Source organism: Anolis sagrei, chromosome 7, assembly GCF_037176765.1.
Source record: "Anolis sagrei isolate rAnoSag1 chromosome 7, rAnoSag1.mat, whole genome shotgun sequence".
Lineage (NCBI taxonomy): Eukaryota > Metazoa > Chordata > Lepidosauria > Squamata > Dactyloidae > Anolis > Anolis sagrei.
The window spans coordinates 23,903,918-23,931,668 of NC_090027.1; the positions used below are offsets into that span (position 1 = coordinate 23,903,918).

Genomic DNA, 27,751 nt, shown 5'->3' on the forward strand with positions numbered 1-27,751 from the left:
TCGTGTCATCAGCAACCATTGTATTACAATTCTAACAGAGCAAAACAAACACAGAGATTAAAAAGAAAAAGAAAAAAGAAAAAAAAAAGAAAAAAAAACCACACAGATTTTTTAAATTTGGTATTTGGTTAAATGTCCTTTGACCAGTATCTGGCCACTTGGAGTGCCTCTGGGGTTGCCGCAAGAAGGTCCTCCATCGTGCATGTGGCAGGGCTCAGGGTGCATTGCAGCAGGTGGTCAGTGGTTTGTTCTTCTCCGCACTCGCATGCTGAGGATTCCACCCTGTAGCCCCATTTCTTAAGATTGGCTCTGCATCTCGTGGTGCCAGAGCGCAATCTGTTCAGCGCCTTCCAAGTTGCCCAGTCTTCTGAGTGCCCAGGGGGGAGTCTCTCATCTGGTGTCACCCATGAATTGAGGTGCTGAGTTTGGGCCTGCCACTTTTGGACTCTCGCTTGCTAGGGTGTTCCAGCGAGTGTCTCTGTAGATCTAAGAAAACTATGTCTTGATTTAAGTCGTTGACGTGCTGGCTGATACCCAAACAGGGGATGAGCTGGAGATGTCTCTGCCTTGGTCCTTTCACTATTGGCTGCTACTTCCCGGCGGATGTCAGGTGGTGCAATACCGGCTAAGCAGTGTAATTTCTCCAGTGGTGTGGGGCGCAGACACCCCGTGATAATGCGGCATGTCTCATTAAGAGCCACATCCACTGTTTTAGTGTGATGAGATGTGTTCCACACTGGGCATGCATACTCAGCAGCAGAGTAGCATAGCGCAAGGGCAGATGTCTTCACTGTGTCTGGTTGTGATCCCCAGGTTGTGCCAGTCAGCTTTCGTATGATGTTGTTTCTAGCGCCCACTTTTTGTTTGATGTTCAGGCAGTGCTTCTTGTAGGTCAGAGCACGGTCCAAAGTGACTCCCAGGTATTTGGGTGCGCTGCAATGCTCCAGTGGGATTCCTTCCCAGGTAATCCTCAGAGCTCGGGATGCTTGTCTGTTCTTAAGGTGAAAGGCGCATGTCTGTGTTTTAGATGGATTAGAGATCAGCTGGTTTTCCCTGTAATAGGCAGTAAGAGCACCTAGAGCTTCGGAGAGCTTCTGTTCTACCATCTCAAAGCTCCCTGCTTGAGCAGTAATGGCACGATCATCAGCATAGATGAAACTCTCTGTCCCTTCTGGCAGTGGCTGGTCATTTGTGTAGATGTTGAACATGGATGGAGCAAGCACGCTCCCCTGAGGCAGGCCGTTCTTCTGTTTCCGCCATCTGCTTCTCTGGCCCTGGAACTCAACAAAAAAGCTCCTGTTTTGTAGCAGGTTTCCTATGAGGCGGGTGAGGTGGTAGTCCTTTGTGATATTATACATTTTTCTCAGGAGGAGGCGGTGGTTCACAGTATCATAGGCTGCTGACAAGTCTATGAAGACAGCTCCTGTGATCTGTTGCCTTTCAAAGCCATCTTCTATGTGCTGGGTCAGGTTCAGCACTTGCGATGTGCAGCTTTTGCCTTTTCTGAAGCCAGCTTGCTGTGGGATCAGACAGGGGTCTATATTTTCCATAATTCTATGCAAAATAAGTCTCTCCAGAACTTTGTAGAGGTGGCACAACAGGGAGATTGGTCTGTAGCTTTTTGGGTCATTACGGTCTTTGCCTGGCTTCAAGATGGCGATGACTCTTGCTTTCCTCCAGATTTTGGGGATCTGACAGGATGCAGTGCAGTTGTTCATCAGCTCCAGCAGCCAGCGCCTTGCTTTTGGACCAAAGTTCTTGATTTGTTCCATCCGTAGATCATCCAAGCCAGCTGCTTTGCCATTCTTACATTTGTTGAGAGCCATGTCCAATTCAGTAGATGTAAAGGGTTCATGGAGGTTGTTGTTCTCAATCTCTGGTTGTCTGGCTATTGGTTTCTTTCCTACTTTGGTGGCAAGGTTGGGTTTCCCATTCTTCAAGAGTTGGTGTGCTATCTGATCTGCCTTTATGTTGGCATGAGTATTAGTTTGTGAGGGATCGTTGCTCAGCCGTCTCAGCAGCCTCCACGCCTTCTGGCTGCTCCTGCCCATGTCGACCTCTGTGATCAACTTGATCCACTGTTCTTTCTTGGCTTCAGAGATGGAGGACACAATGCTCTGCGCTGCCTGAAGAGTCTGCTCACTGAATGGGTCTTCGTTGTGGAGCCTGTAGTAGTTTTCCAACAAGGCGGCTGTTTCAGGAGTAATGCCCTGGAGGTAGTGGGTTCTGCAGCCTCTCGGTATAGAGGCCCGTGAGCAGGTTTTCACTATTTCAATAAAATGTTCGTATTCCTCAGGGATTGGCGCGACCGATGTGATCATGTCGTCTAACATGTCTGAGAATTTAGTCCAATTTGCCTTTCTGAAGTTGTATCTTCGTTTAAATCGAACTTCCTGAGGCCTTATTGTTGGGAACAGTTGGCATATTATTGGTCGGTGCTGTGTGTTTGGGATTAGTGGTCCCACTGATTTGGTGCATTGCTGTACGATGCTGTCGCTCACAAATAAGAGGTCTGGGTTGTAACCTCGGTGCCATCTCCCGCTGTTGTAGGATGGTGGGAGCTTGCTATCATGGATGAGTGATAGTTTGTGCAGTTCAGACCAGGACAGGACAGCCTCTCCATTTCTGTCCTCTTGGGCATAGCCCCATACATGGCTATGGCTGTTGAAGTCACCAATTACTACCGCCCTTTGGTGCCTGTCAAAGTTCTCGGGGGAGGAGAAACAGAAATCTTCATTTGGGGGCTTGTACACAGAGGTGATGGTGATGTTATTAAGCTCTACTGTTATAACCTCGATATTGTTTTCTTCAGTGTTGTGGGCACTGCTGACTTGGAGGCCTGGTTTGACAAAGACAGCACTTCCATACTGCGCATGTGGTCTTTCCGCTACTAGGATCATTCCTGGAACTTTGGGTCGTTTCTGTCGTTCATCCCTGTGTGTTTCTTGGACACACAGCACGTCACATTTCTTATCTCGGCACAGTTCATAGAGCAGTTGTTCTTTGGCAGCTGACATGCCTTCGATGTTGATTGCGATTATTGTCATGGTTGGTCCTGAAAAGGACCGTTGGTTGTTTTGCTTCCTTGTTTGCATGCTTCAAGTCGTCTCTGGTTGCTTCTGGGTTGAGAGAATCGGCCGTCTACGAAGACGTTGCCCAGGGGACGCCCGGATGTCTTGCAATCCTGCGAGGAGGCTTCTCTCATGAAGAGAAGGATGAGAGGAGATATGAATGCAATATTCCTGCTTCTTGGCAGGGGGTTGGACTGGATGGCCCATGAGGTCTCTTCCAACTCTTTGATTCTATGATTCTATGATTCAAGGGGAAACCTTTACCTTTACTTAGTCAGTTTCAGCATGCAAAGGAAAAAGGGTCTGTATTCAGGAATGGAATCTAGTAGTATCTTCAAGACTTACCAGCTATCATCCTCTGTTATTTGACACAGGTGAGTGCACTGTATTGGCCATGGGGAATTGCCTATGTTTTGGACACTGTATTGTTGTTGTTGTTGTGAGAACATTGTTGTTGTGTGAACATCCTGCGGCTCCTCCATATGACAACAGTCTTGAACAGCATGGCTCCCAAAGTGACCCATTTTAGGTGGAATCAGGCGTCAAACAAGGATGTGTTATTGCCCCAACTTTATTCTCCATCTTCATCGCTATGATACTTCACCTTGTTGATGGGAAGCTTCCCACTGGAGTGGAAATCATCTATCGGACAGATGGCAAGCTGTTTAACCTCAGCAGACTGAAAGCCAAAACCAAGGTTCCAACAACATCTGTTATAGAACTCCAGTATGCTGATGACAACGTCATCTGTGCACATTCAGAAGAAGATCTACAAGCCACCTTTGCAGAAGCATAGAAGCTTGGCCTGTCACTGAACATCGAGAAAACCAAAGTGCTGTTCCAGCAGTCACCAGCCTTTCCATTCCAGAGATATAGCCCTAATGGTGTAACATTAGAAAATGTTGACAATTTCCGCTACCTTGGCAGCCACCTCTCCACCAAAGTCAACATCGACACCGAAATACAACACTACCTGAGCTCTGCGAGTGCAGAATTTTTCCGAATGAAGCAGAGAGTGTTTGAGGACTGGGACATCCGTAGGGATACCAAGGGGCTTGTCTATAAAACTATTGTCCTCCCAACCCTGCTATATGCCTGCGAAACATGGACTGTCTACAGACGTCACATGCAACTCCTTGAACTCAGTGCTGCCACCAGAAAATCCTGCAAATCTCTTGGCTAGATAGGCGGACAAACGTCAGCGTGCTGGAAGAAGCAAAGACCACCAGCATTGAAGCAATGGTCCTCCCCATCAACTCCGATGGACCGGCCACGTTGTCCGGATATCCGACCACTGTCTCCCAAAGCAGTTGCTTTACTCCGAACTCAAGAACGGAAAACGGAATGTTGGTGGACAGGAAAAGAGATTTAAAGATGGGCTCAAAGCCAACCTTAAAATATTTGGCATAGACACTGAGAACTGGGAAGCCCTGGCCCTAGAGCGCTCCAGCTGGAGGTCAGCTGTGACCAGCAGTGCTGTAGAATTTGAAGAGGCACAAATGGAGGGTGAAAGAGAGAGACGTGCCAAGAGGAAGGCGTGTCAAGCCAACCCCGACCGAGACCACCTTCCACCTGGAAAGCAATGCCCTCACTGCGGGAGAAGATGCAAATCAAGAATAAGGCTCCACAGTCACCTACGGACCCACCAGAATACTGATCCTGGAAGACTACTCGGCCAACGAGGGATCACCTAAGTAAGTGTTGTGAGACCTTTATGGGCCAACCAAAATGCACAACACATGTCTTTTTTAAATAGTCACAGAAAGCCTCCTTCTCTACAAGGCAGTGTCTGTTCCGTATCATTCTGTTGTTCATTGCAAAGAGGATCTATGATTTGCACTGTTCCTGGCTCCAGCCCTCCTTTTCCTCTGTTTCTAGGTGCCCTGCCAGGGAGCTGACTTTCTTGGAGCGGCTGCAAAGCTGCAATTTACGTTGCCCACTAAACAGGCCCCTTTCCAGCTTTCTCCTCCACCGAGCAGTTTGGGGTTGGCCTAAAATTTAATGTACTGCAATTTTGTTTCCTTGGCATGGGATCCATTCTTTCTGGCCTGTTTCCTCCCTTCTTGCCCCAACTTACCTGATGTCTTGAAGGCACAGCTTGGTTAGTCACAATTGCGTTGGCCAAGGTCAGGAGGCTATAGCACAGGTAGCAAGCCTAGAAGGGAGAGAGAGCAAATAGAAAATAAACTGCTCAGGGAAGAGGAATTAGAGCAGTGTTTCTCAAACTTCCTAATGCCGTGACCCCAGTTCCTCATGTTGTAGTGGCCCCCAACCATAAAATTATTTTCGTTGCTACTTCATAACTGTAATTTTGCTATTGTTATGAATCACAATGGAAATATGTGATATGCAGGATGCGTTTCCATTGTTACAAACTGAACATAATTAAAGTATAGCGATTAATCAGAAAAACAATATGTTTGGGGGAGTAAGGACAACAGAACTTGACCTTAAGTTTTGGAGGGGTTTCTTTGTGTGTGTCAGGAGCGACTTGAGAAACTGCAAGTCTCTTCTGGTGTGAGAATTGGCCATCTGGGTAGCTTCACCTTGCTCAAGACACTACCATACACCAAGGCTCTAGGTTTTGTAGTTTATTGAGAAAAAGCAAAATCAAAACTGAGAAATAAAGATGCAGAAGTTCAATAGGCAAAGCAGAGTCTTAAATGCAATGGCAAAGTTCCCAGGATCCAAAGGCAAATAACATGAAGCATAATCCCTTAGCAATGGTCAAACAAGAGTCCATGGAAGACAGGTAAAATCAGGATCAAAATCCAAGTCTGAAAGCAGCCAGGAGCGCTCCGCAAAAGCCAAGGTAATTCCACAGAAGTTAACAGGGAAAGAGCAACATTGGACTGACAAGAAATGCCTGCCAGCTACATCATTAAATAAGTTTCCCTGACATGAAAGCATTGCGTTGACCTTTGGCTTCAAGCTTGCTGGCCAGACGTGTGCTTCTGCAAATTCTTAATTGTAAATGATCCTGTCTACTCATTGATTCACTATTATCTTCAAAGCTAAACAACTCATTATCTTGGCCCAACTGGGCCTGATCACTCTGGGAACCGAAAGGAGTCTCCACCTGCACTTGTGGAGTTTCACTATCTCTATCAAAAGACACATTCCTTTCACCGGGGAACAAGCTTGCTGTTTCTTCTTCAGAAGCCACGCCATCAGCCCCTAGAACATGTACAGGAATCTGTAACCCATCAGCCTCCTCGTCATCCTGCAGAAAGTTAGGCTCAGAAGGCCCAGCAGGCCCAGAAGGCTCAGCATAAGGCCCAGACAGTTCAGGCTCAGACTCAGGCTCAGACTGAGCCACAACACTACCATCCTATGGGAGACTTCTCTCATGTTCCCACATGAGAAGCTAGAGCTGAGGTGGGAGCTCACCCCTCTCCCCAGATTCAAACCGCCGACCTGTCAGTCAGCAGTCTTGTCGACACAAGGGTTTAACCCACTGCGCTACCGGAGGCTGCTTTTGGAGTTGTAGTTCACCTACATTCAGAGAGCACTGTGAACCCAAACAATGACGGATCTGGACCAAACTTGGCACAAAGACCCAACGTGGACAATTTTGAATACTTGCAGGGTGTGGGGAGGATTGACCCACAATGTTGGGAGTTGGAGTTCACCCACATCCTTACGCATTTTTCTAATGGGAGCATTAATAAAAACAAAGGGAAAGACTGGATTTTTTTCTAATAAATGCTGTTAACAAATTACATAATCTGCTTCTGCTGTTGCTCCTCCTCCTGATGCTGCTGGGACACTCACACTCCCACGTTATGAGGGCACTTTCCCCCCTGCCTGCACATGTGCACTATGCTGCCATGCGATACCAATGATAAAATTGGGCCAAACGTCCCACATAGAACCCCATGCCTTGAAGGAACTGGTTGGCGCAAGTCTACCTCCAGCCTCGCATGCTCTCTCTCGCCCGCACATGCGCACCACTTGAGCATGCCTGCTCTCCCCTCCCCCACTTGGGGTCTCAGAAACACCCCTCCCCTTGGCTGAGAGGGTGGCGAAGCGACTGGCCAAACACAATGGAGGAGGGCTTTTGGTGGCTGCCTGTTTCCAAAAAGGAAGAGAAGGACAGGCCGAGAGAACTTCAGCCTTCTCTGTCAAATATGTGTTTTTCGATGGTCTATGGCGATCCCTCTGAAACCCTCTTGGGACCCCCACATCCAACTGTGCAGTTAATGCAGTTGGATGATGATGGTGTGCCCCTTTCCTCTCTAAACAATGCTAAAAATAGTACAATTTAAAACTTAGGATACATTACAATATATATTTGAAGACTCAGAACTACCCCTTCTTATAACAAACTTGGAAAAACACCTGCCAAAAAGGATCCTTTTAAAATGCATTTTGAACGTTAACTAGAAATGTTACTCATTGTTTCTGCACATCACGGGAAAGCTATTGAACAATGTTTATCAGGTTTTGACATGCTACTTCACTACACCACATTATGTGTCGTGCTATTTTTTGATGTGTGCCATGCTTCAATCCACAGGGAGAAGAAGGTAAAAAAAAATTGCTGTATTAATAAATAATCATAGTTATAATATTATTATTTTTTCATGTCAGGAGAGACTTGAGAAACTGCAAGTCGCTTTTGGTATGAGAGAATTGGCCATCTCCAAGGATGCTGCCCAGGGGATGCCCGGATATTTTGATGTTTTACCATCCTTGTGGGATGGTAAAACATGTCCTAGCATGGGGAGCTGGAGCTTACAGAGGGAGCTCACCTGCGCTCTCCCTGAAATGGAACCTTTGATCTGTCAGTCTTCAGTCCTGCTGGCACAAGGGTTCAACCCATTGTGCCTCCAGGTGCTCCGATAATATTAATAATATTATTAATAATACAACCAAACACACAAACACATGCATAGCCACACATACAGTAGCAGTTGATTATTTCCATGTCAACTCTGTGTTTAACTCCAAATCTATCTATATAATAAAAGACAGTGTTTGTATGTGGAGGACATAGGTGTTTGTGGCAGCTTTCTGACTGGCTGCCACTGTGGTACAATTTGCATATGGTCTCTGATTGGGCAGCCTCAACATTCCGAGGTAGCACAGGGAATAGGAAAGGGGCCTGAAGCTGTCAGGAATGGTTGGAGTTGAAGTCCAAAACACCTTGTGACCATACAGCTTGAAAAACTCACAACAACCCACTATGAGAAAATTGACAACTGAATTTAAGGGTTCATCAATATGGTGGAATTAATGCAGTTTGACATCAGTTTAGATGCCATTGCTCAATGCAGTGAAATCATGGGATTTGTAGTTTGATGAGGCATCAGCGTTCTTTGGCAGATGAGACTAAATACCTTGTAAAACTACATCTCCAATGATAATTTAGGGCATATCAGGGCATATCCTAGTTATACCCTGCCATGTTCATGCCCAGCATTATTTTTTAAATTTTAAATTATTACATTATTACATTTGGCCCAGCCATAGGTTTTTAAATGCTTGTATGTTATTGTTATTGTTTATTTTTGTTTTGAAATTTATTTTACTGTTTTATACTGATTATTTTGTTATTGCCTTCGTTTTATTGATGTGCTGTGGGCTTGGCCTCATGTAAGCCTCACCGAGTTTTTTTTTAAATTATTATTATTATTATTATTATTATTATTATTATTATTATATATCTACACTGCTGAATTAATACAGTTTGGTGCCACTGTGCCTGCCATGGCTCAATGCTTTGGGGCCCTGGGAATTGTAGTTTGTACCCTCTTTGGCAGAAATGGCTTAAGATCTTTCAGAACTTATTCCACAGCATTGAGGCACGGCAGTTAGTGGCGTCAAACTGAATTAATTCAATAGTGTAGATGCACTCTTAAGTACTGCTCAGTATCAATTCCAATCCTAATTTTGTATCCCTACGCAGAACAACCTACATTGATTTACCTGCCATTTCTTGTCACAGTGTTTAATGGATATGTATTACCTTTTAGTGCCCACTTGGTGATAATTTCTGCCGAAGGACAGTATGTAATGGAACCAATTACTAGGGTGAGGGGCATTTTTCCCCCTGCTGTAAGTCTTCAAGCAGAGGCCCGGCCAAGTAAAGCTGAGATCAATGAGTGGATGAAGATATATCTTACTTCGTTTTTTTGCCTTTCAGATTAGACAAACCGTGTCTGCAGTTTTAAGCAAACAGGGGCCTCCTGGGGAATTGCCTTTAATAAAGAAATGCTGGCTTCTTCTGTTAAGGGTTAGATGGTCAAGACAGACTTGATATTGAAGGATTTGCAGAAAGGCCACACTCCAAGTCCTCCCCGTTCCCCCGAAAAACAGTGATTACAAGACTAACCAAAGGTGCATCAACACTGTAGAATGAATTAATGCAGCTTGATGCCACTTAGAGTTCCGGGAGGTGTCGTTTTTGCAAGATTTTCTCTAGCCAAGAGTGCTGCTGCTTCACCAAAAAACATCTCCCAGGATTCCATAGCACTGAGTCATGGAAGTTCAAGTGGGGACAAACTGCATTCGTTCTACAGTGTAGATGCACCCAGGAGAGAATGAGGCTGATTTTACACTGACCATGTAATGTGGTTTGAATAGCACTAAATGGCATTATATGGTCAGTGTAGAACCATATAAATCAGCGTTTCTCAGCAGAGGGGTTGTCAAAGACCATCCGAAAACACAGTATTTTCTGTTGGTCACGGGGGTTCTGTGTGGGAGGATGGCCCAGTTCTATCGTTGGTGGGGATCAGAATACTCTTTGATTGTAGGTGAGCTATAAATCCCAGCAACTACAATGTAATATATTCCATAGTTGATGGTGGATGGTGGTGGTAGACCTGGCAGTTGGTGATGGAAGAGTCTTGTTTCTAAAGGGCTGAATAGTTTGTAAGTAACAGTTTACAGGTAAGGGTGGAGGTGTGCAGGAGATGGGTTGCAGTTGGGTGTTACTGGATTTAAGAAGCTAACTTTGAGATTTATCTTTGGGAGAAAAGTATTTGTTGCATTTTGGTGGTGGTTGCTGCTGGTTTCCCCCCCACCCCCCACCCCAAAGTGTTGGATTTTCGGTATCCTGACCTGTCTCCTGTAATCTTGGAACCCTTGAACCTTTGGATTGGCTTTTGACTACGGTATAGACTCTTGATCCCTGGACTCTGTTATTGAACTCTCGGCGTTTGACCATTGGGCTGGACCCTTTTGACTACGAAGTTATTTTTGTTATCAGTTTTTGTTTATTCTGTAGCTGAGTGCTATCTTTATGTTTTATGTTTTGGTCTATTAAAACAGCCAGCAAGTAAGTGCTGTTTTAATTAAACTATTTGATAAAACTGGGAGTTTGATTCATCTCTACCTAAACAAGATAGAGCCCTGGCAACGTGACATACAACTCCCAAATGTCCAGGTCTATTTTCCCCAAACTCCACCAGTGTTCGCATTTGGGCATTTTGAGTATTTGTGCCAAGTTTGGTCCAGATCCATCATGGTTTGAGTCCACAGTGCTCTCTGGATGTAGGTGAACTACAACTCCAAAACTTAAGGTCAATGCCCACCAAACCCAGTATTTTCTGTTGCTCATGGGAGTTCTGTGTGACAAGTTTGGTTCAATTCCATTGTTGGTGGAATTCAGAATGCAATTTGATTGTAGGTGAACTATAAGTCCCAAATGACAAATTCAATCCTCCCCCAATCCCACCAGTATTAAAATTTGGGTGTATTGGATATTTGTGCCCAATTTCGTCCAGTGAATGAAAATACATCCTGCATCTCAGATATTTACATTACGATTCATAACAGTGACATAATTAGTTATGAAATAGCAACAAAAATAATTTTATGTTTGGGGGTCAAAACAATATGAAGTCAACAACATGTATTAAGAGGTTGCATTAGGAAGGATTGATAATAATAATAATAATAATAATAATAATAATAAACTTTATTTGTACCCCGTCACCATCTCCCCGATGAGGACTCGGAGCGGCTTACATGGGGCCAAGCCCAAACAACAATTACAATAAAGAACGACTGAATGCAAACCAAAAACGCAAACAATAAACAATAAACAACATCATAATTACATAAAACATATGAATATACAACAATATAAAATTACAATAAACACAAACACAGTGACAATGGGTGGGCTACATGTAATGGTTAAAAGAACTAATTAAAACTGGTTTAAAACTCGGGTGAGATAAAAGAGAAACAAATTATTTGTGGAGGAGGGCTTATTATTGTGGGAGAACTACTGGTATAGTGTTTCCACTTATTTAGTAGCCGGGCTTTCATACATCTGACTTCCTTCATTTCTAGCAGAAATAGAGCTGAATATGCGGGAAAAAAGCTTAGAAAAGTTGCATTTTGGGATGAATTACTGGAACCCCCCTGTTAGCCCAGCCTGTTAGCAAAATAATAAGGGAAGTAAATATTATTATGCCCATACGACAATCAGCATGACTGTGAATGATTCCTCGAGAGAGACTGAGGCTACTCCAAAGCCACCTTGGGATACCCTCCTGGCTTAGTGAGTTTCGTTCAGTAAGTGAGCTGAAATTTAAACTGGAAACCTCCTGGCTAACCTCATTATTCAGGATTCACAACATTACAATATGTAGTTCATGCTTATATCGTAATGGTGGTCATTAGTTTCAATATAATTTTTCATTTGTTTTCTTCTTTTTTGAAAAAGAAAAGCAATCGAAAGCGTAGCTCTTCCCGGCACACGCCAAGACACAAGAGAGAGATTCAAATCCAGTTTACTGAGGAGCAAAGAGGTAAATATAATACTTAATTGAGCGGAAAACGAGGAAAGATTGCAAAGGTGATAAATGGAAGAAGTATGTGGCAGCGCAATTGGTATACTGCACAGGATGGATGTGGCAGCAAAATAGGGGTGAAATGAAAGCCTTCCAGGTGACGGAGAAGGAAATGCAACTGGGCGGACTGGGAAATGACAAGAAGGAGGGATCCTCAAGGAAATGTTGCAGTGCATCTTCTCATTGTTTAAGGTTCAAGAGCCCATTTGGTAGAATGTTAAAGCTATTAGGCAGGGATGGGGAAATATTAAGGATTGTAGCTGTTGATTTTAGGAAGCTGTTCCTTGATTTCAGTTGTTGGCATGCTGGCTGATATCCGAATAGAGGATGGGCCAGCTGCGCCCGTTCCTTTGGGAAGTCTGACTTGGCCACGGTGGTCCACGCTCTGGTTACATCCGGTTTAGATTACTGCAACGCTCTCTACGTGGGGTTCCCTCTGAAGACTGCCCGGAAGCTCCAACTAGTCCAACGAGCGGCAGCCAGATTACTAACAGGAGCGGGGTACAGGGAGCATACTACTCCTCTGTTGTGCCAGCTCCACTGGCTGCCAATTAGCTTCCGAGCACAATTCAAAGTGCTGGTGTTAATCTATGAATCCCTAAACGACTCTGGCCCAGTTTACCTGTCCGAACCTATGAACCATCAAGATTGTTAAGATCGTCTGGAGAGACCTTGCTCTCGGTCCCACCAGCCTCGCAAGCGCGCCTGGTGGGGACGAGGGACAGGGCCTCCTCGGTGGTGGCCCCTTGGCTCTGGAACTCCCCCCCCCCACTGGAGATTAGAACTGCCCCTTCTCTCCTGACTTTTAGAAAACGGGTGAAAACCTGGCTCTGGAAACTGGCATTTGACTCATCGCTATATGGATGGATGGTGATGAACAACGATTGTATCATATCAACTTGGCCATTGTAATTATATGATTGTATTTTTGGTATTTTAATGTGTTAGTGTATTATGGAATGTGATGTTTTTAAACGATTGCTTGTGATATTATTGTTGGAAACCGGCCTGAGTCCCTCCACGGAGGTGAGAAGACCGATATACAAAAGTTCTAAATAAATAAATAGGTCCTTTCATTACAGACTTCTACTTCCTGGTGGATATCAGGTGGTAGCAATACCAGTTATAATTTCTCCAGTGGTGTGGGGCATAGACTGTTGGAGCATGTTAGTGTTTGTGTGCATGTGTCAACTCTAAAATAAGATGCATGAAGCTGATTGATTGGGAAATGACCAGGGAGCTGGCTGAGCCTGGGACTTTTGGATACTGTTACATTTTTCAGTCTAGAGATATGCAGGTGCTTGGAGAGAAGCAGAGAGAAGCAGACAGAGAGACGGTTTGTAGAGTGCTCTTGTTTCATGAGCTGCTGGGAGGAAGATTCTCCACATGGACAAAGAAATACCATTTTAAATATATCATAAAAGGTCATTATGTGAGTTAATGCGTCTGACCACACGATTGTACATATATTGTTCTGAACTGCAAAGAGTAAACTACATTATTATTATTATTATCTTTATTTGTACCCTGCTAACATCTCCCAAAGGACTCGGTGCGGCTTACAAAGGCCAAGGCCCTCAATAAAACAACAGCATAACAAATACAACAATAAAACTCATAAAGCAAACCAATAAACATTAAAGCAATAACAGTAAAACATCAAAACAATACATCACGACACATTTAAAACTAGGCCCGGGCCAAATGTAATGAATAAATTAAAAGTGTTGAACATGACAGGTGAAATGTAAGGATTTTAGGGTAGGTGCGATGTGCAGGCAATCTTAAATCTCTGGTAAAGTGCGTTTGGGACATAATGCTGGGAGTTTCCTATTCTGGAAAGGCACACTGGAACAGCCAGGTCTTCAAGCTCTTCCTAAATACTGCCAACGTTGGGGGTTGTCTGATGTCCTTGGGGAGAGAGTTCCAGAGTCGGGGGGCTACCACAGAGAAGGCCCTGTCCCTCGTCCCCACCAAATGTGCTTGCGATGCAGGTGGGATCATGAGCAGGGCCTCTCCAGATGAACGGAAGGATTGTGTGGGTTCATATACTACATGTTCTTTACTGTTCATCTGGGTGGCATATTTTCTTTCAAGGCAGTGTGCAGGCCGATCATACATGAACTACACATCATTTTCATTTCATCACATAGGCATCCGGTGATAATGTGGCATGTCTCATTAAGAGCCACATCCACTGTTTTAACGTGGTGAGATGTATTCCACACTAGGCATGTGTATTTAGCATCAGAGTAGCCAAGTGCAAGGGTAGATGTCCTCACTGGGTCTGGTTGTGATCCCCAGGTTGTGCCAGTCGGCTTTCGTTTGATATTATTTCTAGCATCCACTTTTTGCTTGACATTCAAATAATAATAATAAATAATAAAACTTTATTTGTACCCTGCTATCATCTCCCCAAGGGACTCGGTGCGGCTTACATGAGGCCAAGCACATCAATAAACAAAGGCGATAACAAATAGTCAATACGAAACAGTTAAAATAAACTCAAAAACAGGAAATACACAATAAGCAATAAACAATAACAATATCAAACAGTGCTTCTTGTTAGTCAGAGCAGAGTCCAGAGTGACTCCCAGGTATTTTGATGTGCTGTAATGCTCCAATGGGATTCCTTCCCAGGTAATCTTCAAGATTCCTTTTCAGGTCATCCTCAGAGCTCGAGATGCTTGTCTGTTTTTAAGATGAAAAGCATACGCTTGCATTTTAGATGGATTAGAAATCAGCTGGTTTTCCCTGTCATAGGCAGTAAGAGAACCTAAAGATTTGGAGAGCTTCTATTCAACCATTTCAAAGATGACACTACCATCAGCATAGATTAAACTCTCTGTCTCTTCTGGCAGCGGCTGATCATTTGTGTAAATGTTAAACACTAATGGAGCAAGCAAGCTCCCCTGAGGGAGCTTCTGTTTTCGCCATCTGCTTCTCCTACCCTGGAACTCAACAAAAAAGCTCCTGTTTTGTAGCAGATTTCCTATGAAGTGTGTGAAGTGATAATCTTTTGTGATATTATGTATTTTTTTTTCTAAGAAGGAGGCGAGGATTTACAGCAGTGTTTCTCAACCTGGGAGTTGAGACCCCTGGGGGGAGGGTCATGAGGGGGGTGTCAGAGGGGTCACCAAAGACCCCTAGCATTTTCTATTGGTCATGGGAGGTCTGTGTGCCAAGTTTGGTTCAATTGTTGGTGGAGTTCAGAATGCTCTTTGATGGTAGGTAAACTATAAATCCCAGCAACTACAACTCCCAAATTGCAAAAGTAATCCCCTCCTCCTACCCCACCAGTATTCAGATTTGGGCGTATTGGGCATTTGTGCCAAATGTGGTCCAGTGAATGAAAATACGCTCTGCATATCAGATATTTACCTTATGATTCACAACAATAGCAAAATTTCAATTATGAAGTAACAACGAAAATAATGGGTTGTTGTAGGTTTTTTCGGGCTATATGGCCATGTTCTAGAGGCATTTACTCCTGATGTTTCGCCTGCATTTATGGCAAGTATCCTCAGAGGTAGTTAGGATGCTTGCCTCTACCTCTGAGGATTTTTGCCATAGATGCAGGTGAAACATCAGGAGTAAATGCCTCTAGAACATGGCCATATAGCCAGGAAAAACCTATAACAACCCAGTGATTCCGGCCATGAAAGCTTTCGACAATACAATGAAAATAATGTTACGGTTGGGGGCCAGCACAACATGAGGACTGTATTAAGGGGTCACAGCAGTGGGAAGGTTGAGAAGCACCGCTTTAAATGAAAGTCCCCTTTCTCAGATGCATTATCCTCAAATGGAAAGCAAAGCACAGTAACGCATGTATTGCCAGGAGTTTGGCCAGCATAATTTCCATGCCAAGCTTAAATATATGTGTGCATGTGCATATATACACGTATATATCTACAAGATAAGATTTGGCAAAAGGAGTAATTAGTGATAGCACAATCTACCTGGCTGCTGTTCTTATCTTGGGCACACATGGGTTTTGCATAGATTAGAAGTGCCACAGACCTGCCTTGCTCCTTGGAGGGCATGTTTACAATATTGTGTGTGTGTTATGTGTCTGTCGACCGAGGACACCATTCGCACACCTGTCCTTTTACCCAGGAAAAGTTGTAAAGCAGTCTGCCAATAAATCTGAAAATCCTCTTGGGCTTCTTTGTAGTTCCGTATCCGTGGTTGCAACTGTTGGTTAGCAATTTCTCAGCTGCAGCTGCTGATATCAAGAATGCGATGGGGAAATCAAGGAAGGGGATTACCTGAAATACATGTCAGAAAGGGGTGAGCAGGCAAGGGGGCCAAAGATGTTGCAAACCTGTCCCAGTCCTGTTTATCTCCACTCTTTCCCTTTCTTAGCCTCCTGTACCTCCACAGCATACAAATCTGGGAGCCAGTCCTTTCCTGGAACCTCCTCCTCCTCTCGCCAGGTGATGCACGCATCCCAATTCTTGCTAAATCCTTCAAAGATTTAGCCTCTACTGACGCTCTTTCCCCTAGCGAGTAATCCCACAGCCTTAAGGGAAGTGGGAAGGGAAGTGTGACACACTGCCTTGCCCAAGCTTAGAAGGAGAGGTCAGCAGGTAAAGGGGTTTGCAGGTAAACCCCTTGCTGTAGGGACGCCCGCAAATTGCATTAAGGGATTGACAAGCAAACAGCTTAAAGAGCAAGGAGTGGGAGGCAACTGCCCATGTCTCTGATCCAGTCCGAAGCGGGCCGGGTCTGGCACGCCAAAGAGAAATGCCCCACCACTTCTGTAAGGGGCTCTGTTCAGTTTCTTTAGGCAAAGAGGAGCGACTTTGTGTCTTGATCTAGAGCAGTGTTTCTCAACCTTCCTAATGCCACAACCCCTTAATACAATTCCTCATGTTGTGTTGACCCTTGTCCAAAAATTATTTTTGTTGGTACTTCAAAACTGTCATTTTGCTACTGTTATGAATCATAATGTAAATATCTGATATGCAGGATGTATTTTCATTCATTGGACCAAATTTTGCACAAATAACCAATATGCCCAACTTTGAATGCTGGTGTGGTTGGGGAAAGTTTGATTTTGTCATTTGGGAGTTGCAAGTGCTGGGATTTATAATTCACCTACAATCAAAGAGCATTTTGAACTCCACCAATGTTAGAACTGAACCAAACTTGGCACGACCAACTCCCATGACCAACAGAAAATTCTGGAAGGGTTTGGTGGGCATTGACATTGACTTTTGGAGTTGTAGGTCACGTACATCCAGAGAGCACTGTGGACTCAAACAATGATAGATCTGGACGAAACTTGGCATGAATACTCAATATGCCCAAACGTGAACACTGGTGGAGTTTGAGGGAAATAAATCTTGACATTTGGGAGTTGTAGTTGCTGGGATTTATGATTCACTTAGAATCAAAGAGCATTCTGTACCCCACCAATGATAGAATTAGGCCAAACTTCCTACACAGAATGCATGACCAACAGAAAATATTGTTTCCAGATGGTCTTAGGCAGGGGTCCTCAAAGTTTTTAAATGGAGGGCCAGGTCACAGTCCCTCAAACTGTTGGGGGGCCGTATTATGATTTGAAAAAAGCATGAATGAATTCCTATGCACACTGCACATATCTTATTTGTAGTGCAAAAAAAAAAAGAAAACAACACTTAAGAACAATACAATAATTAAGATCAAGTACAAATTTAACAAATATATACTTATTAGTATTTCAATGGGAAGCGTGGGCCTGCTTTAGGCTGATGAGATAGGATTGTTCTTGTTGTTGTTGTTGTTATTGTGTGCTTTCAAGTCATTTCTGATTTAGGTTGATCCTGAGTGAGGGCCGGGTAAATGACTTTGGAGGGGTGTATCTGGCCTTTGGACCTTAGTTTGAGGACCCCTGGTTTTAGGTGACCCCCCTGACACCCCCTTGCGACCCCTGTAGAAGTCCCGATCCTCAGGTTGAGAAACACTGATCTAGAGATAAAAGTGGCAAATAACTCAAGGCCATTCAATGCTAATCAAGGTGGCCAATTGTAACATTCACACTTACCTTAAACATACAAGAGTTTTTTCTCCCACCCTGGACATCATTCCACAGATATATAAACCCAACTTGCCTAGTTTCCAACAGACCTCACAAACTCTGAGGATGCCTGCCATAGATGTGGGTGAAACGTCAGGAGAGAATGCTTCTGGAAAATGGCCAGACAGCCCAGAAATGTCAAAGCAGCCCAGTGATTCCAGAAGCCTTTGACAACACAATAACAACAACAACAAGTGTGTGTGTGTGTGTTGAATATCTGGCAGGGATCATTTCTCCTTGCGTCACTCTTTTAGCAGAAGCTGACCTGCAAAGATGCTTCCTTGGAAATCCCTGGCTGCTTCCTCGACTGTCACCCAAACATCATTCCCTGTGAATCAGAGTGTCTGCAAGAGCAGGGCTCCTCCTCAAAAGCTGTATACATGTCTACTGGAGCATAGCTCTCTCCTCTTTCCCGCCTTCTCTCCTCCAAGGCCGGAAAGGGGAGCAGGTTGGGATCTGCTGACACTGGAGACAGTCCAAGTAGGGAATGGAGGGCACCGAGGGAGGAGAAGGCCCCCAGGCTTTGGAGGAACTAGGCTAGACTTGAGGCTGGGAGGGGAGGGGAAGCAGACCCACTCTGGCAGTGGGTGTATGATGAGTAAAAGACTAGCTTGAGACAGACGACCTTTCCCAGTCTTTTGCATGGGCAAGACTATATATCCTTTCCCTGGCAGATTTGTCAGGGCACATCCGAGACACCACTAAAGGAAGAAAGCGCCTGCTTTCGTAACTCCGCAACCATAAAAGATGTCGTCTGTTTCATTTTAGAATGCAGTAATTGTGCTGCTATTAGGGAAAGATATAATTCCCCATTACTGGTTCTGATGAAAAGCTGTGCTTTTTATTAAGTGCTTTTAATAAATACAGTGGGTTCTTGGTAATCCTGTGGATGCCTGTGGATGCTCAAATCGCATCATATACAGTGGCATAACAGAATGGAGTCCCTTAAATAAAATGGCAAAATCAATATTTGCGTTTTGTATTTCTATAAACATGACGGTTGAATCCATGAATGCAGACTCTGTGGGTACAGTGGGACAACTGTATGTAATGTTTGAGAAATGGTAGCTTCACTTCTTACAGCTCTGCTGAGGTTAAAGAAATAGATCTACAGCCAGCTTTTGCTGGGAAAAGGAAAATCTCTACAGCTTTGCTGCGGAGTAAAGTTACAGTTCCACAGCTTTGTGGAGGAATACAGCCAGCCTTCGTGGAGAAACTAAAAGGACACCAGCTTGGCAGATCTGCAGCAACCATTGCCTGGTAAGGGACCACTCGGGCTATCCATAACGCAGCTTGGAGCCGGGAGTTGGGGCCTCATGCCAGCAGTGTAAAGAAAGATTGCCCAAGGAGGGGTCAGAAGGTTTCCCTAAAGAGGAAAGGAATAGTTTATCAAGCAGTTGCCTGTCCCTTGTCGGCGGATCGTGAAAGTTACCAGTTTTTCAAGATTATATAGCATTTAATTCATTTGTTCGAAGATTTACGCCTTAATAAAGAACTTTGTTGAACCTATTTTGAGCCTCTACAGAACTTTGTGTTGGGAAACCTATGGGACCCTTTAGCTGAGGCACCCCGGCATCCTGTTGGGCATACAGACATTGTCATAGGCTCAGCGCACGACAGCACAATCAGCATAGCTGACATATTCTAGGTGCTGCGGTCCAGATGAGTAACTTTGCAGATGGTTTAAGAAATGTTAAGTGCAATTACTGAAAGGGATAATTAATTAACCAGCTGGGGATAAAGGGGTAGGAGAAGACTGTTTCTAATAGTTTGTACCAATATACACACAACACCACACTTTCATTAACGTTGTTGTTGAGGAGAGAAAATGATCATAAATACGTTATCTTTTCTTCTCTTCCCCCTTCTCTTTCTTCTTCTAATCCTACACTTTCCCCAGTTGCTTTCCAGCCAAAAATCTCTGAGCAATTAAAATATGCTTTAATTAAGCATGAAAGAAAAATATAATACCAAGGCAAATTAAAGTAATGAGTTGGATGGTTGAGTTGGGAGTGGCGAGAGATGGAGATTTCAGCACCATCCATCCTGCCCCAGGAGCATTCATTCAAACTCAGAGTTGCAAGACGATGCAAAGCATCCATGTGCTGGGAGCTGCACCACCAACAAAAACACAGGAGGAGGAGGAGGGAAGTGCTTGTGGTACATCTCGGCTTTTGGATGAATGTTGTAAAACAGCCGAGCAGAGGTACAATCCAAAGGTGTGCCAAACAAGTTCTTTGTGTGCCAACGTTGCTTAATGTGTGGGCACGAGCAGCTGATTATATTCCGTTCCGCTTCCCCCCTAAAAAAAACCCCCTCCGATTCCTTATTTTTGTCAATTTAAGCTGCTGGTGCGAAACCACGCAGGGGTTGGCAAGCCGAAATGGAAAAGTTTCCAAAAACGGCTTCCTTGGAATTGCTACCTTTTCATTGCCGCGGCTCCTGCGCCTTGAGAGGTTGCCTGACACATAGAAATTAAGGAGCTGAAGCTTTTCATGGAGTGGAGATAAGAGGAAGGGAAAAGCATTACCTGTCAATTTTCTGAATGTCGGGCTGCTGTTAAAAGGCAGCGGGAGCTGGTCCAGTTGGCAGCTCTGAATTGGATCTTAATGGCAACGCAGGAGAAGAATGAAGCTGCCGCTATTGCTGCTTATAATAGATATCTATATCTATATATATTTGGGGGGGGGGAGCGGGGGGACAATAACCTTGCGGCAAGAAGCCTTTATGCATTAGCAGTGCCAGGTTTGAAACTAGCTCCTGCCTTTATCAGCCATTAAAATGAAAATATTATCTCTGTATCCCCCAAAACTTCACCCATATCCCCCCGCTTACACTTATCTTTGAAATAGCATCATCATTAGAAATGCTTGAACATCTCACAGCATAAAAACTTGCAATGTCTCAGTATCTCGATCTATTAAATGCAGATCCACTCATCTAACTGGGAACTTGGCAACTCTCAAGTTTATGTATCCCGAAATAATGACCATGATGGTTGCTGGTTTTGTTACCTGGTTTGATTTATCTCCGGTGCGTTGAACAGTTAAATAAACGAGCAAGTCATAATGGCTAATGCTAAGCCTTTTTGTGCAAGCTGTAGTCAAAAGTGAAAGATTAGGTCAGACAGTTCTGATCAACTTCAGATCAGCTCTTCAGTGGCCTTTACACTTTCATGTCAGGAGCGATTTGAGAAACAGCAAGTCGTTTGTGGTGTGAGAGAATTGGCCGTCTGCAAGGACGTTGCCCAGGGAACGCCTGGATGATTTGATGTTTTTATCATCCTTGTGGGCGGCTTCTCTCATATCCCCGCACTTCTCTTACACTAAAGAGAAGGCACACAGATAAGGAACAGGTGGGGCGAATGACCAGTTGATATTCAGGACTTATTTGTTCCTTCTGTAGAAATGTGCCTCATAGAATCATAGAGTTGGAAGAGACCTCATGGGCCATCCAGTCCAAGAAGCTGGAATATTGCATTCAAATCACGCTCCTATTGATGCAGGCCAAAATCCCATTGGTGTTTTTTGCCGCCACATCACATTATTGGCTCATATTTAACTTGTTGTCCACGAGGACTCCAAGATCTTTTTCACACGTACTGCTCTCGAGCCAGGCATTGTTCCCCATTCTGTATCTTTGCATTTCGTTTTTTTCTGCCTAAGTGGGGTATCTTGCATTTGTCACGGTTGAACTTCATTTTGTTAGTTTTGGCCCATCTCTCTAATCTGTCAAGAACGTTTTGAATCCTGCTCCTGTCCTCTGGAGTATTGGCTATTAGGCTTGGATGGTTTCATTCGTTAATTTCGTAATTCGTTATTAATTCGTATTTAAATTAGCTTACGATCCAATATTGAGCCATGCGGGAATAGTGTGAGGAGTAAATTAGATTCGAAACAATTTTTTCAATTTATTTCGTAATTATTTCGTAATTATTTTCGCATGTCTGGTGCAAGTTTTATAGTTGTTGTTTGTTTTATTACACCAACAGTCAACACCCAGTATTTTCTGCTTTTTCTTTCTACCTATGAAGATGCACATTTTGCCTCTCTCTAGGCAAAATGTAGCTGCATGGACTTTTTACCCTTTTACCTCTTTAGAAGATGAGATATAGTAAGCTAGTTAATGTAGATCAGTCTATGATTGTGTCTGATTTCGATGGGGATGATGGTTTTCCTGGGCCTGACTTGAAGGCACACAGCATTGTCCTCCATTTGTTGGAAACAGCTGCTTTCTTTCCAAGTGGATTAAAGAAAACCACGCTGGCCTGTAACTTGACAATCCCTTTCCCACCTCTTCCCCAGAAAGGAAAGAAGCCCAGGGTCATATCAGGAGAAGGAGCCTACAAAGCTAGAACCAAATTCCTGGCTGTTTTGCACAAAGAAGGCTGGGTCTAAGCTCACGTTACTGCCTCAAGCGAGCGGCCAGATCCCTCTACCAGGTGTGTGTTTGTGTGTGTGTTCAAGGAAGGCGAGGATGCCACTAGTCTGGCAGGCCTCCCCGGTGCCTGGCAACCCCCAAGCCGACGCGACTCATCCTCTTACTGGCAGGATTAGGATTGTGTTTGCTTTTTTAATGGCGAGGAGGTCAGCTGTGAGGGAAGTGGGTCAGAAGCAGGAGATTGTGCCGATCCAGGCAGGGAAAAGGTTGCAGGGCACGGCTCCGTAAACATATGTGCGTAGGGGGAAGGGGCCTAATCAGACCCACACAACACAAGCCTGGCTTTCTCCCCCAGAGCCCTGATGAGAAGGGAAAATAATGTCTCCGTCTACCCCACTGATCCCTTCCATTCAAACACTGCCATAAAGAATCAAGGGGATCGCCTCATGACGTACAATTGCTGAAATCATGTTTGCTCACGTAGCTGTGTGTATGAGCTTTTATGCTGTTTGACGACTTGAGACAAACCCAAGGATGTACCGTATATACCCAAGTATAAGCTGACCAGAGGTGGCCCTAGGTAATTTTCAATGGTAAGCAAACAGTATTTTGCCCGCCCCCCCCCCCCCCCCCCGCAACCAATCACTGATATATATTTTCTATTCGTCGTGGGAGTTCTGTGTGCCATATTTGGTTCAATTCCATCATTGGTGGAGTTCAGAATGCTCTTTGATTGTAGGTGAACTATTTATTTATTTATTTATTTCACGCATTTCTACCCTGCCCTTCTCAACCCCCGAGGGGGGGACTCAGAGCGGCTTACAAAAGGCACAATTCGATGCCAACACAAACAATAAGATCAAAACATATATCAACAGCAATTATAAAACAATTAAAACAATCAATCAATTATACATCACAATCCATAAAACCAGTCTAAGGCTCAACGTTCATCAGCTCAGAGTCCGTAAATTCATTCCACATTGTCAAATCCTATCAATTCTAGTCATTTTCCTTTGTCTATCTGCCAGATTACCCAAAGGCCAGGTCCCATATCCATGTTTTTAGTTTCCTTCTAAAAGAGAGGAGGGATGTCGATGACCTAATTTCCCCGGGAAGTGAATTCCACAGGTGAGGGGCCACCACCGAGAAGGCCCTGCTCCTCGTCCCCACCAATCTCACTTGTGATATCCATTCTCCACGTAAGAATGGAATGCATCCATTCTCCACGTAAGGCAGGCTGAGCAAGGTTTGTAAGCGATTCATCGGCGTTAGGAAACTGGGCAGCAGGCCTAGTTAGGCACTTTGCTTGGTTTTACCCAGATGAGGGGCTTTGGGAGGAAAAATTCCACTTTGCCTGCAGATTAAGGGGAGAATCCGCTCGATGCTTCAATGGGATTTGAGACACAGACGCCCGGCTTTCCCCCTCTTTCACCAGCCTCAGCATCTGGTTCTGAAAATGATGAAGAGGAGGAGGAAGAGAAGAAACACTGGAGAGCATCCATTGTAGAACCAGATGTTCAGACTTGCCTTGCAGCCTGCAAGAATTAACTCCCAGCTGTTTTTGCTGGCTCCAGCTATTAGATTACAAACCAAACTAGCACCGTTTGGAAGATGATTGAGTCAGCTCCAGACAGCGGGAAGAAAGGATTGGAGTGGGAAGAGCTAGGTAAAGTTAACCCCCAGAGCCCTCTCTCTGTCTATGCTGGATACTCGTTGTCTGCAAAAGTAATTCTTCCAAGCTTCGGAGGAGCAGCTCCTGAGAGTTGCAAGATGGACAGCGCTCGGTGCCCCTGATCAAAAAACCTTTTGTACCTCTTCTGTCTTTTCCATTTTCAAGGATATGGTGTGGGTGGAAGGCAAAAGCTGCTGCTGGAGAGCATGAGGGAGTTGGAAATTGATGAAATTCCACAAAGAAGGTGGGCTGGTAGCACAATTCCTTCCTTTACTGGAAGTACCGAATGACAAAAATTTCTTCATAAATAATAATCTTAATTTTAGCATTTGATATCACGTTAACCTCCACGCCTCCGTCCTATGGGATCATTGGGTTTGCAGTGTTATGTGGTATTTAAAAAACTCAGCACATAGAAGATGGTTTTGAAAGGCAGCAGATTACAGGAGCTGTCTTAATAGGCCTGTCAGCAGCTTATGATACTGTAAATCATTGCCTTCTCCTGAGAAAAATATATAATATCACAAAGGATTACCACCTCAGCCACTTCATAGGAAATCTACTACAAAACAGGAGCTTTTTTGTTGGGGTCGGAGAAGCAGGTGGCGAAAACAGAATAGCCTGCCTCAAGGGCATGTGCTTACTCCATCCATGTTTATTATTTTATTTATTTACAGTATTTATATTCCGCCCTTCTCACCCCGCAGGGGACTCAGGGCAGATTACAGTGTATACATATATGGCAAACATTCAATGCCAATTTTAACATGCAACATATACAGACATACACAGAGGCTATTTAACTTTTTCTGGCCGTCAGGGGAGCTGTCGCTTTCATAGTCTATCTGCGACACTGATGAAGTACTTCCGCATTCCCCGCATGCTTTTTTGCTGGAGTGCTTTGCTGGAGTCTTGTTTAACATTTATTTATTTACGACATTTATATGCCACCCTTCTCACCCCGAAGGGGACTCAGAACGGCTTACAAGATATACATATATACCATATATTCCGGGGTACTAGATGACTTTTTAGGCATGTAAAACCTTATAAAATTTTGGGGGTCGTCTAATACGCCAGGTATAAAATTAAAATAATAATAAAATTACTGAATATGGCTGCCTTGGTCTCGGGCTCCCCTTCTCCTCCTCCTCCTCCGCCTTGGCTCATGGCGGGCAGGCTCCCTTTCCTTCCTCCCTTCCTGGCTGCCTTCCTTGCACAGACCCAGGCCTCTCCTTTGTTGGCTGCCAGGCTCCTGGGCTGCTTCCCGCGCTGCTCAGGCTGCTCTCATTCTTCCTGGCTATACCTCGCGAGAACTGCCTCTTCCCCTGCGAGATAACGTTGTCTCGCGGGAGAAGAGGCACTTCGCGCGAGGCCTGGACAGGAAGAAGGAGAGCGGCCTGAGAAGCGCCTGGTTTGGGGAGTCATCTTAAACGGTGAGTATATCCCCAACTCTTTATTTTGGTAGCTAAAATTGGGGGGTCGTCTTATAGCTCCAGTCGTTTTGTACCCCAGAAACATACAATTTACACAAATGACCAGCCACTGCCAGATGGGACAGAGACTTTAATCTATGCTGATGACTGTGCCATCACCGCTTAAGCAGGGAGCTTTGAAATTGTTGAATGAAGCTCTCTGAAGCTTTAGGTGTTCTTACTGCCTGTTACAGGGGAAACCAGCTGATTCCTAATCCATCTAAGACACAGATGTTTGCTTTTCACCTTAAGAACAGACAAGCACCTTGAGCTCTGAGGATGACCTGGGAAGGAATCCCACTGCAGCATTGCATCACACTCAAATACCTGGGAGATACCCTGGACCATTCCCTGACCTAAAAGAAGCACTGTTGGAATATCAAGCAAAAAGTGGGGGCTAGAAACAATATCATACGAAAGCTGACTGGCATAACCTGGAGATCACAACCAGACACATTGAAGACATTTGCCCTTGTGCTTTGATACTCTGCTGGTGAATACACATGCCCAGCGTGGAATACATATCACTATGCTAAAACAGTGGATGTTGTTCTTAAGGAGACATGCTGCATTTTCACAGGATGGAGAAATTACACTGTTAAGCTGGTACCACCTGACATACACTGGGAAGTAGCAGACAGCAATGAAAGGACGAAGGCAGTGACATCTCTGGCCCATCCTCTGTTCAAAGATCAGCCAGCATTCAAATGCCTTAAATCAAGAAACAGCTTCCTAAGATCTACAGAGATACTTGCAGGAACTTAGCAGCAAGCAAAAGTCCAAAAGTGGCAGGCTAAAACCCGGAACCTAAATCAGTGGCTGATACCAAATGAGAGACTCCTTCCTGGGCATATTAGAAGACTGGGTGACCTAGAAGGTGACCTATACAGAGCCAGCCTTAAGAAATGGGGCTGCCAAGTGGAGTCGACGACATGTGAGTGCGGAGAAGAGCAAACCACAGACCACCTACTACAATGCAACCTGAGCCCTGCCCCATGCACTATGGAGGCCCTTCTCACAGCGACACTAGAGACCAACTTCTGGTCAAAGGACATTTAGTATAATGCCAAGAGTTTTTTTTTTTAACTTTGTGTTTTTAAATGCATTTAAACTGTACCCTCAACTCGTTTCTGACACAAAAAAACATAAATTTAGAAATGTCTGACCAAGAGCAAGCGTGCTCCCAATCTGCAAACCCAGAAATCCCTAGGATGCAGCCATAAGTAGATATATGGTAGCAAAGTGCTAGAATTGTGCAGTTTGAAAGAAATACTGATATAAATAAGATGCACCTGACTTTCCTTTCCTATATTATGTTCAATTTCTTGGCCATACATTGTTGCCCAAAGCACACAAGGCTGGCTTGAGCTGTAGACAGCTACTGAGCGACGCATCATTCTCTTTCAAAATCCATTTTCCATCTATAAAATAGGAACACATGCATTGCTGGTTTGGGGAAAGAGTAGGAGGGATTGGAGCCAAACAGCTGCTCTTAAAAGAACTGTATACTCTAGAAGCACTTGATCCGGTCTGGCCTTGGAAGCAAAGCAGAGTCAGCCCTGGTTATTACTTGCATGGGAGGCCATAAATTAAAATACTAGTTCCTGTGGGGCAGGTATGGGCAAACCCTGGCCCGGGGGCCGGATGCGGCCCCTTGGGCTCTTTTCTCGGGCTCTCCTCTTCCTCACCATCCTTCCTTCCTTCTCTCTTTCCTTCCTCCTTCCCTCCCTCTTTCTCCTTCCCTTCCACCCTTTCGTCCTTCCTTCCTCTCTTTCCTTCCTCTTTTCCTCCCTCCCTTCCCTCCCTCTTTCTCCTTCCTCCCTTTCATCCTCCTTCCTTCCTCTTTTTCCTTCCTCCTTCCCTCCTTTTCTTCCCTCCCCCTTTCTCCCTCCCTCCCTCCTTCCTTCCCTTCCACTCTTTCATCCTTGCATCCTTCCTTTTCTCCTTCCTTCCTTCCTTCCCTCCCTCCCTTTTATGTTTCCTTCCTTCTATCTTTCCTCCCTCCCCCTCTCCATTTCCTTCCACCCTTTCATTCTTCCTTCCTTCTCTCTCGCCTTTTTCCTTCCCTTCCATCCTTCTCTTCCCCCTTTTCGTCCTTCCCTCCTTCCCACCCTTTTGTTCTTCCTTCCTTCCCTCTTTCCTCTCCCCCTCTTTCTCCTTCCTCCCTTTCTGTTGTCTTTCCTCCCTTCTCTCTTTCCTTTATCCCTCCTTCCCTCCCTCCCTTCATCCTTCCCTTCTTTTTACCATAGTTCTCTTTCTCCTTCCCTTCTCTT

At 44.5% G+C, this 27,751-nt stretch overlaps 1 protein-coding gene across 1 annotated transcript in view; it reads right to left on the reverse strand.

Annotated features, from left to right (window-relative positions):
- The window catches only part of FAM178B (family with sequence similarity 178 member B), a 219,152-nt gene that overhangs the window by 15,268 nt on the left and 176,133 nt on the right, over window positions 1–27,751 (reverse strand). Inside the window, exon 9 of the mRNA XM_067470607.1 lies at window positions 5,149–5,226. Coding sequence (XP_067326708.1) covers window positions 5,149–5,226 — 78 coding nt within the window. The remainder of the gene's footprint in view (window positions 1–5,148; window positions 5,227–27,751) is intronic.